The sequence below is a fragment of the Papaver somniferum genome, chromosome 3, assembly GCF_003573695.1.
Source record: "Papaver somniferum cultivar HN1 chromosome 3, ASM357369v1, whole genome shotgun sequence".
NCBI classification, from domain to species: Eukaryota; Viridiplantae; Streptophyta; class Magnoliopsida; order Ranunculales; family Papaveraceae; genus Papaver; species Papaver somniferum.
The window spans coordinates 34250776-34262173 of record NC_039360.1 but is presented as its reverse complement, the minus strand read 5'-3'; the positions used below and the strand labels follow the sequence as shown (position 1 = coordinate 34262173).

Genomic DNA, 11398 nt, shown 5'->3' with positions numbered 1-11398 from the left:
TTAGATTCATTGAATTCAAAATATTATGAGTAGAAGCATGTCTTTGTTTGTGGGTTCTACATGTTTATTATGTACATTGCATTCATTCATTTCTCTAATTTTTCTTCATTATTAAATGCATTAAGGAAAAGTTTCTCCATACTTAGAGAAACCATGAGTCATGACAACAACCACCACCACCAAAACAATGACATGTTTCATTCTTCTTGCTAAGCATGATAATCACAAGTGAACTTGACAGGCCGCAGCAAGACATAATAAAAAGATAGTTTGAAAGAGTCTGTGGATAAATTCAAAATATTTTTTTCATGAAGCAAAGTAATTATTTTTCTTGTGAAGCAAAATATTTTACTTCGACTATTGTTTCTGGTATCAGAACGCGTTATCAAGCTTTAGTTTGGGTTGTCAAGTGGGACAACTGACCCCACATGACAAATCACAAGGTAGATTTCCCGAGATTAATTACAGATTTGATAATATCCTTTTTTTGATTGGGATTTGGTTTTTATTAGGATATCCATTCTCCACAGTCCACACTAGTGTATCTACTTTTGTGTAATTTCATAGATTACAGATGATTCTAAAAGATTTATATGTCAAGGAAAATATCTCTTCATCTATACTTTTTTCAACCACAATCACATTTAGGATCTTGTGAACCAGATTTTGACAGAAAATACACATTGTCATGAATGATGTCATAACTCTTCCCATCTCAGTGGTACCAGAAGACAGATATCTTGACAGCACAAATCCAGTATTGCATTCCATTATGAAGTTACCGAATACAGATTAATATAGAAGCCAGTAAATCCAGAGCTTGGTAAAAAAAAAAACAACCACAAGGGTTGTGATGGCAGACATGCCACTGCCAAAGCCCATGAATCTCAGACACCAAACTTAAAAATGCAACGACCGCAATAACAAGAACACAATAGTCGACCATGACTGACCGGACAACAGCGTTAGCCGAAAGGTAGAGGCTAAGTTAAAACACTAGGCACGCTGAACCAGTAGAACCCAAAACAAAGGCTGAAAATGAGAAAGCTCGACGAAACCCTATAACCAGGACTAGGTAATCTCAATGAGTAATGGCCATGAAGAGGTTGCCCAATAAAGGGTACCAAAAAAAACTTCCCCGAACAACAGCTTCCTATCGTAGGAAAGCTGCAAAAAATGGCGAAGTGATTGACCGAAACTCCGTGGAAATAACCAAGCACCCTGGTACGAGTAGGGAAGAAAAACTACGTCTAATATCCAAAAGCTGACTATTAGCTGGCTATAGTGTTGCTGCTACGGCTATCAGTGGAATGATGTTCAAGGTCCAAAACCTTGCCCGTGTCAGTTTATGCACATATTCGGATCTCAGTTTCCTTCCCCTAATCAGGAAAGGATATCGCATCTCCAAAGACGCTCCACGAGTAGCTCGATAGCGCTGCTGCTGATCGAATTGCAATATTGTAGATTTAATCCCACCAAGGTTTGGCCCATGTCAGCCAGATAAGGCAAGCTCTTGTCTGATACCTGTGAGCAACCGAACAAAGATAGGATCTCCAATTCGAGCTTCTTTGAACAAGAAAGTGAAGCAATTGCGAAGTCTGTGATGGCACACCTTGAAACATCAAGTTCTTTAAGCATGCTGCAGTTTACAGCAATTGAGGCCAAACTTTCATCGGTAACCTTACTGCACTCCCCAAGGTTTAGCACTTGGAGGGTCTCTTCATGAAGCCTAGCCAAGGAAGTAACTGAAGCATCTGTGATATTCATGCATCCACTTAGATTAACCTTCACCAAACCGGCTTCACAGTTCTCAACTACTGAGAGAAACCCAGCATCAGTAACTCCGGAAAGACCACTGAGATCGATGTGTTGTAATTGTGGGCATAGCCTTCCCACCACAGCCAAGCTAATACTGCCGAAACCGGGGCAGTTGCGAATGGTAAGAGATCGTAGAGACTTGCAGGGAGTGACGAAATCCAATTCTGAAACTATATCCTTAATACCCATACACTTAACAAGGGAAAGAGCCTTCAGTTTCAAACCACAGTTAGAAATGGCAGCAAGAACCCCGTATTGCGAAATCCTGTTGCACTCCTCTAGCTGGAGGCTTTCAATAGATGCAGAGTTCTTTGTGAAAGCTACCAATCCATTGTCTGAAACAAAAGAACACTTGCAGAGAAACAAATTCTTCAAATTTGGGCAACCCTTAGCAACTGCCCCAAGAGCAAGATCGGTAACCCCACGGCAAGAGGTAATTGCAAACATATTCAACTTCTGCAATCCTTGAGCATTACCCATGACCCAAAAGCCTCTTTCACTAACACTTTGTAGACCAGTAAGAACAAGATCTGTAACATTTCTGCCATAATGACCGACAACGGCGAGGGAAACATCAGTGATGTTCAAATTCTGGAGCTTCAACTTCATCAAAGCTTGAGAAGAAGATATCAAACTTGAAATCCCTTGGTCCCCAACCATTGGGCAATCTTTGATAGTAATGGATTGTAGTTTTGGGCAGCATCTTGCAATTGCCTGTAGACCATCATTCCCAATTCTTGAACATGATTCCAAACTCAATGTAGTCAAATTGTGGCAGTTCTCAGCAATAGCAATCAAAGCCTTATTGGAAACCGACGGGCACTCGCAAAGGTCGAGTGTTTCTAACATGCGGCAACCATTTGCAATCTCAACAAGACCTTCATCCCCAATAGTAGAAACATTCCATACTGAAAGCACCTTCAGTGAAGGGCATCCACGAGCAATTGATGACATACCAGCATCAGTAACACCGCGAACTGCGTTGCTCCCACGGATCATAAGCTTACCCAAACCACCACGGTTACCATTTCCAACAGCAATTGCAGCTAGTCTGTTGTCTGTAGCTTTCTTCCCTTCCAAACACCTAGTAAGATATCCATCACTACTCTCAACATCCTCAGAAACCAGTTCAATTGATTCCTCACCGCGAATAGTACTCAAAAGGTTAAGCCATCTCTTAGAAACTGAAGCACATGAGCTTTTCTCTTCACCTCCAGCAGGTAACCTTCTGAAGATCTCAAATAAACACTCATCAGGTAGAATATCAATAGATGGCTGCTGGTGTTGTTTCTTCTGAACAAACTCTTCTCCACTGAATACAAATGGAGCACTGATTCTTGACCTCTTACTTGGTGTGTAGTATACAAATGGTGTCCCTGTGAAGAATTCATCTTCTCCTGAAAAAGAAAAAACAAAATCCATATCAATTTCAAAATTCATTTAACCTAAAAAAAAAAGAGAACACCGCAAGAATTTGAAAAGATAGAAAAAAGAAGAAGAAGAAGCTTACCACTGTAATTGACGAGAGTAGGCATGATGATGATGATGAAGATAGAAAAACGAATGTAACGAAGAAAAGAGCAAGCAAAACGAAGAAATTAAGAGCTTCAATAGTACTTTGCATCACCAGATTTGAATTTCTTGTTGAAATTTGTAGAAGAAGAAGAAACAATTGATTGAAAAAATGGAACCCAAAAAGGTGGGCAAAAATGGAATGGAGAAGGAGGTCCGTGTGTGATTGAGGAAGGAGGAGGAGGAGGAGAAGTTGTTGAGTTTCTACTGAATCTGTTGGGTTTGCTGATTTATATATTTTGAAGTTTCTGGAAGGAAATAATAATAGGTTATTCCAGGTACGTTATGTTTTGACAAGAGAGCCAACTCCAACCCAAATGCAATGAATCCAATCAATGAATACCGATCTTTTCTTGGAATACCGCTTTTTCTTTCTACATTCATTTAACTGCAACTAGTACTAGTATTCAATTTTTAAAAGGGAAGACCGTGAAAACGGTCACGCGCCTTATCACCGTTTCCAACTTTCTTAAAAAACGTCTTATCGGTGAACCGAAATTATTAACGGGTTTATTGAAAACTTGTAGAAATCTCAAGATCCGACTAAAAATCGTTAGTAGCATGGTGTGTGTTTCTTTTTTTTTTTGGCCAGTAAAGAATTTGATGCTGACGAATTTAAAACACAGATCACCGATGACTTTACCACTATACTGTAGTGATATCGGCTGCGCATATCAATATAATATGTTTTCATCTTTTATTTTCTTTACAAATCTGCATTTTTCTTCGGCGGAATGATAAAGATTGTGTTGTGTTCGATATCTATCAAAACGAAATGTACGATGAAAATACCATGTTGCCTACTTAGATCCCTGAGCCATTGAGCCTACTTTCATTAGTAAAAGCTTGATGAATTGATTTCCCTATTCCATGGACATTTCACTCTTTAACAATTGAGATGGATTATAAAGAGACATTGGAAAAAGATCTTCTATTTTCTTGCCTAAAATTGTAACAAAAGCCGAGACAAAACGTAGATGTCCAACAGTTGAGTTGACCAGACACTTAACGATTACACTATGTAGTCTAGGATTATAAAATAAAAACAACATATAATCTACGGTTTAATGATTTTTGTTCAATAGTGATTAGAATATCCACGCATCAGAGTGTGCCAATGTACCCGACTCTATCAAGGTTCTTAAAATAGTTACTAAAACGTTTTAAAATCAACTGTTTTTTTAAACCGATTCAACTCGATTGTAACGGTCATGTCAGATGGCCGGTGAGGGCGTTTAAATCGTTTCTTTTAAAGCATTGAATTTAACTTAGTATGTGGAACAGTGGAAAAACCAGAACCTCATAAACAAACCGCTTTTATGTCTGACCGTATGGGAGTATGGTCCCCTATAAAATTTGAAACCTTTATTTAGGTCTTAGGTTCTTAGCCTTTGTCCTTCTCAGGTAGTCAGGTTCACTTCACCTTGACTGTCCTCCTGTTTCTCTCCTTTTTCCTTTTCTGTTCCTGAAAATCTCTACTGCTGTAATCTTTTTACTTTTATTAGCCTCCCACTCATTTAATATTTACCATCAATGATACTACTTTTTTAACTTTTTTGGTCAACCTGTTCTATTTGGATGATGAGCTGTGAGACCAAATCTGGGCTTTTGGTTTTGGATTAATTTAATTTAATTATGATACTTACTGTTTTAGTCCAAATTAATGGTTTAATTTAATTTTTCAGGGGAAAGATGGTCAATTATTAATGCGGATTAGGAAAGAGATTTCATTACCACATCATATTATTGTCATAGCTTGTGTTTAATTAGCTGTTCGTATATCCTTTTTTTTTGTACCGAAAAGCGAATTCATTGTGTTCATCATATTGATTACGAATTGAATTTTTGATTAATAAGGGAAATGGCACATAGATTGCTTACAATTATTGTGTCAGCACACCGGTTCTTAGCTACCGTAATAATTAATGGGGCGTATGGACATACGTTCAAAAATTGTTTTTCCATTTCTAGAAGTCTAAAAGACAGAAGTTAAAAGTCAATTTTGTAATATTATTTTAAAATGACTTCTACAAGTAGAAAAATCAATTTTCTTTGAAGCAAAACAGTTTTGTTGATAGCTTTTCCATCTGATTGTTACTCATGGAAACACACTGTAAGTTTGCAATTTTTTTTCAAAGACTGCCGTAGAAGATTGCCAAATTCTACGGAAGCTTATCTAACTTCATATCTTTTAAATATTATTGTATTACTTAACAATTTACCATTTTATCGGAAATGTAAAATCCAAAACCAAATGCCCGGATTTGGTTTCACAAATCTAGCAGGGTGTTTGGATATACACTCATAAGTTGCTTTTCGACTTCTGGAAATCGAAAAGTCAGTAGTTCGTTGGCAAAATAATCAACTTTGCCAAATAGTCAACTTTTTTGTGAAGCAAAATAGTTGTGTTTCTGACTTTTGCTTCTGACTTCTACTTCTGGAGAAACATAAGCATTTCTGCTTCTGGTATCTAAACACGCTATTAGTTTGCAAAATTTTTTTTGAAGACTGCTACGGGAGATTGCCAAATTCTACGGAAAATTATCAAACTTTTTTTTTGATTTTACTGTTTTACTCAACGAATTTACCATATTATTAGAAATGCCCAACTTTCAGTAATATTTTTGGTATGTCCAAAGTTACTAGTGTTGTCGGCGAACCACTGATTTGAGATGCCATAAGGACAAGGTCACAAGGGTTGTACCAGCCTTCTAGCACTAGGATCTAGCTACCATTTTTAGCTTCTATTGTTCGGAAGGAAAGTAAACTAACACTGGTTTGTTTTATTTCTACTTTGCCCAAATATGAACGAGTCCACTTTGATTCGAATGACAAGTTGAATTTTGTGGTATACGTTATAAGGTGAAGTGTAAAACTCAGCTTTGACAGCTCCAAAAGTGTGATCATTTGGAACCGGAAAACCCGACCACATTCGTTTTTTTTTTTTTTTTTTTTTAACTTTTTAATATGTTTTCACATCTTTCGTTTGTGCTCTTGCTTGTACTCCACTACTCATATAGACTAGTTCCTTTTCTCCGCACTTGGACACTATGTAAAAAAAAGTTTTACGGTCACAATCTTATGAAACAGAATTTGCTTGAAAACCACTGAAAGTTTTGTTGGTCCATAATTACCAAAGTTTTTTTTTTTTTAAAAAGGAACACTATCTTCGAAAACAAAGGACTATGGCCAAAGCCATTAAACAGTCTGAAGATATGTTTGAGAAAAACTTCACCATCCATTATTTTTTCTTAATCCTGGCTCGGCCACAGAGGACACTGTTTTTCTGGTCATGGACAACGACTATTACTCCATATACGCAATGGCAAGATGCCATGTACAATGAACCAACTTAACTGGTTCTATTCTGGGATGAAATAGGTTGGCCAAATAAAGACTTTTCTGCCTTGTTTTTTTGTCCAAAAACAACCACATTGGTATAGATACTTGGAATTGGAATAGAAAGATAACTTCTCCCAATACCCTTTGTTTTTCTATCTTCCAAGTTGTAGAATATTAAATCTAGAAGAAATGGACACCCATCTTGGATTAGATTTATACCAAGTTGGGGATTGTGATCCAAGTGGGGAGGGAATTATATATAACAATTGGAAAAAAAAAAAAAAGGGTACATGCACTGATACACACACCTCACCAGGTTGAGGTGGATATTCTTAATTTGGAAGAAAGCCAGAAGATACCATCAAGTATGGTAGAGTTGCCAAGTGGGTGTTGTGTCACTTTTGTGTGCCTTTTAGGTTTGTGATTAGCTGCCTATCCCACCAGTTGAACAGAGAGTCAGGGACCCTAGTGAACGTGTGATCCATGCCATGACAGACTTTCAATCATAGAACCAGCCAGAGTTTTATGGTTTGTGCTCATTTTGGCCTCCCACATGCATTATTCAAATTTGGCCGAGTCCCTTGACCAAATGTTACAACTTTTTTTCCTTCCTAAATGTGCAACCACATAGATGTATCTGCACATACTCATAGATTCAATGGCAAGTTCCTATGGAACTCTGAATTTAGTTGATATACACATATTTTAGTGATTCATGACTAGCACAAACAGGTTCCAGTTTCAGAATATGATAAAAGTAAGAGCTATTTAAATATTTGAATGATGGCGGCCCAGTTTCTGAAGTTGGCATCAACCACAATTTACTGCATTTTACTATCTTTTTTGTAGTATCCAGGTTATGCAATTTAAGTGTTATGTGGAGTAGGCCAATGCTACCCTCTGCTCTTCAGACAAGAAACTGGTCGACATAATGGTACCCTAACACTTCCAAAACATGAGCACTTTCAAGTTCAAGAATTTCCCAAACAGAAACTCGATTTAGATAGGTAGGGTTTATGATTCATGACACCCCAGTGTTGCTGTATTCCCTTCTCAGATGTCTTTCGCGGTTTCACATCTCCTGGTAGACCTATTGTTGATAGCTACTGTATTGCAGAGTGCCTGATGATAGCTACTGTATTGCAGAGTGCCTGATAATCCACTTCTAAGCTTGTAGACATTCCAAACTGTCCTGCTTGATCTGAAATTCATCTGTGCTCTCCTGATAGTTTTCACTTCTGATGTTTAAATTCCAATATGACCATTACTGTTACTTTTTTCTCGCTCCAGATTAATCAGTACCTCTTTTCTTAGTTCGACTCTTAACTACTAAAACCAAAACAATTTCACTGTAATTAGTTACTTCTGTATTAGGGTCAGGGTCCCTTTAACCCTGCAGAACTTGTTAAAACAAAACGAACAAACACAATAGAGAGCAAACCAAATAGACAAATGTAGTATGTATCACTAACTAAAATAATGTTGACCAGTGGGAAACATATGTGAATATTACAGTTGATCAGGTATAAATTACCCTATTTCCTCCAATAATTTCTTCTTTTTTTGTTATCGTTCTTACCCTATACCCTGAAAGTATACATAAACACGAGGAAACCTTTCAGAATAAACACAAGGAAACTTATTCCCAACCTAGCGTCTTTAACACTTTAGTCGTACATCCCCTCTTGCTCCCACACATCCACAAGAAAGTCTACCATTTCCTGCCCCCAAATAAACAAGTTTTGCATGAGCACCAACTACGGCAGACAGTAGTGTTGCCCAAAAATAAGAAATATAAGCTAGGACGGACACTTTTCTGACCACATATAATCGCAGAAAACCATGATGCGGGGGCGAAATGATTAACAAAAACTTCTTTTCATATCAGCCGGCCGATACATATGGTCAGCAATTGTGTTCAGGAAAGTAGCCGTTCTCATATTTGTAGACTAGAAGTTGACTTACAGAGAGAGGGATGGGCTGTGGAAAAAGCTTGTTGGTTCCAAGTAAACTATCGTAGGTTGCATTCCAGCTGCATAAACACGATTGTTAGAGTATGTACTACTAGAATATAAAGGCCAGAAAAGAATGTACCAAGATCACAAATATTCTAACTTAGATATGAAAAGACACATGGATGGGAGATTGAATTAAATTCAGGTTTGACACAAAGCTGCGGAAAGGTTGAGTTCAATAATTCCAATTTGAGGACCAAGATCAAAGGTTCATGCTTTGGTAGCCTATGCTAATCTAAGGAAGAGAAAGTTAACACACCTTAACCTCGGCTCTTGAACCTGTGGTGTTGGGTTACCAGAATTTCTGTTTCCTATCCACTGCTGCCTAGTTTGATTCCAGAGAAGAAGACCTGCAATCAAATATTTCCATTTCTTAGAAACTAATAACACAAGAATTTTGCAAATTCTGAGCCATCACAATAAGAAAGCACAGTGAGCTAAAACTTACCATGATTCACAAATTCGGGTGGATTGCTTGTGCTGCCAGCTCCACTCTGGGAATCTAGAGTTTGGTTTGATGTGCTGATTGATGAGACGCTACGTTGAGACTGAATTGCACTGTTGTCCATCTCACATGTGCTAGTGCTCCAAAAATCCTCTGATATACTGGGTTTCTTCACAGTTCTCCCTTGAATTCTCAGTCCCTTTGATGGCTCATCCACAGCAATAATTGGTGCGGGCTTTGTACAACATCCAAGACAACCTCTGCTCTGTTGCAAATCAGGTTTTTACCACAAAGACGATTAGAACCTACCCACCAGAACCGTACACCTCAAAATCCAACATCTACGTTGCAGGTAACAAAAAGTGATCTTAATTCTCAAAACAAACGATAATTCCTATCCGAACACAACATTTAAACGAAATGAATAACCATAAAACTAAATTTTAAATCCTACAGAAAGAAATTCAGTGTCATAATCTGGGTCTCATGTCTAGACAAAATGAATAACCAAGAACTAGACTTCGGATCCTACAGAAAAAATTCAGTGTCATAACATGGGTCTCATGTATCAAATGAAATATAGCATTTCTGAATACACAAAAGTTATTCAATAATATCGAAAATGACCAAAATTACAATCTACAATTCAGTGAGCTGAAATACTAACATACAAAAATTTCCATTTCTCTTTCAAAACTTACAATAAATCTCCATCTTTCTCTAAATTTCTCCATTGATAAACACTTCATACAACTAAAATTGATCACACAAAATCCTAAATCACATCTCAACAGTTCTTCCTAAAAGTACACAGACCCAATTGATTAAAAAAAAACAAAAAAAGAAAAAGTAGAATCTGAAACCTAAACCAGATCCTCACTCTATTCGTCAAGGAAAGAATTGAAATTACTCAAATCAAAGTATTGCTTACAAAACAAGCTAAAATAAGATCCTAATCAAACTTTTTAAAACTCTAAAAATTAAGCATAATAGAATCTGGGATTTGTTCAGAAAATCAAATGACTTACCCCATGCATGCAAGAATCTGATGGAACCAAGATGAGAAAGATCTCCCAAGAAGCATTTATACTCTCAAAAATATAAAAACAAAATCAACCATCAATGTACAAACAATATCCACTTCTAAATATCAAATCCATTAAATTTACACTTCTTTAATTTCAATCTTTAGTTACAAAAATTAAATCAAACTGAAGTAAATCGAATTAAAACCCTAATTATTTTTTTTTTCTTCTAGGGTTTTGTAATCTATTTTCTCTCTATTCTCACTAATATAGTTCAGTAGTATCCTCTCCTCTTTTCGATTTGCCCCTTTTAGAGGAGAGAGAAAATTAACGGTTTGGCTCTCTCTATTTTTTATTTTATTTTTCGGAAAATGGAAATAACTTGAAAAAGAATTAATAATAAATGGATAAAGGTGAGATAGATTATTCCATTATTATGGGCACTGATGCTGTCGGCCCGTAGATGATATACTCCTCCTACCTTGTGCTTGCGCTGGAACTGGATTTTATGTTCATTTTCTAATATACGTATATAGACGAGTTAAATTTCATCTTTTGATTTTGAGGATATTAGAAGCAGAAAAATAGATTTTTCTTGTTTCTGTAGTGTCGTTTTGATATAACCAAACTAACTTCTCGCTTCTTGAATTCTAGAAATCGAAAGTTTGAATTAATAATCATGACCAAATGACTTACCAGCAATAATAATGTTCGTAGAATCGGAAATCAAAAGATCATGCACAACCAGAACCAGAAAAGAGTAAAAAAGCACTTAAAAGATCAAAAATGAAGTTAAATCAAGGGGTGATGTGATGAAGTTAATCTCATGCACCAAACGAATTTGCAGGATCTTTGAATCTCCTTCGAGAATAAAGATGATTTTGAAAAAATTCGAGAATTAGCTAACAAAACATAAAAGCTTAAAGGGAAAGCAGTTGTTAATTCTTATGTGCCATAGATGAATAAGAAAATAACTAAAATACTAATAAATCTAAGTAAGAGATGTATTGGTCCATTAAAAAAGAAGAAAACTATTATCACTAAAGGAAGAAAAAAAACGAAGTTAAATAAATTAAAAAAAAATGAAGAAATACTATGTTTGGAATCTCTAAATCAAGTCAGAAGATAATGAAGACATAAATATTAACAACAATGACGATGGTTTAGTAGCTCCTACAGCT

The 11398-nt window shown here is 36.5% G+C and overlaps 2 protein-coding genes across 4 annotated transcripts; both read right to left on the bottom strand.

Moving 5' to 3' along the window:
* Positions 1-738: 738 nt before the first annotated feature.
* Positions 739-3736, bottom strand: LOC113355811 (EIN3-binding F-box protein 1-like). Its single transcript, XM_026598761.1, has 2 exons — positions 3329-3736; positions 739-3215 (listed from the first exon to the last, which is right to left on the bottom strand). The coding sequence occupies exons 1-2, from the start codon at positions 3351-3353 to the stop codon at positions 1384-1386; spliced, it is 1857 nt and encodes a 618-aa protein (XP_026454546.1). The 5' UTR covers positions 3354-3736; the 3' UTR covers positions 739-1383.
* Positions 3737-8177: 4441 nt separating this feature from the next.
* LOC113355810 lies at positions 8178-11228 on the bottom strand. Of its 3 annotated transcripts, none has more exons than XM_026598760.1 (5): positions 10221-11228; positions 9196-9457; positions 9007-9097; positions 8698-8764; positions 8178-8453 (listed from the first exon to the last, which is right to left on the bottom strand). In XM_026598760.1, exons 1-5 carry the CDS (start codon positions 10227-10229, stop codon positions 8400-8402), a joined length of 483 nt encoding a protein of 160 aa, XP_026454545.1. In that variant the 5' UTR covers positions 10230-11228; the 3' UTR covers positions 8178-8399. The 3 variants fall into 3 exon arrangements, with proteins under 3 accessions (XP_026454545.1, XP_026454543.1, XP_026454544.1); XM_026598758.1 differs by having other exon boundaries at positions 9196-9452; positions 10221-11220; XM_026598759.1 differs by lacking the exon at positions 10221-11228 and adding an exon at positions 9894-10031.
* Between the last annotated feature and the right edge of the window lie 170 nt (positions 11229-11398).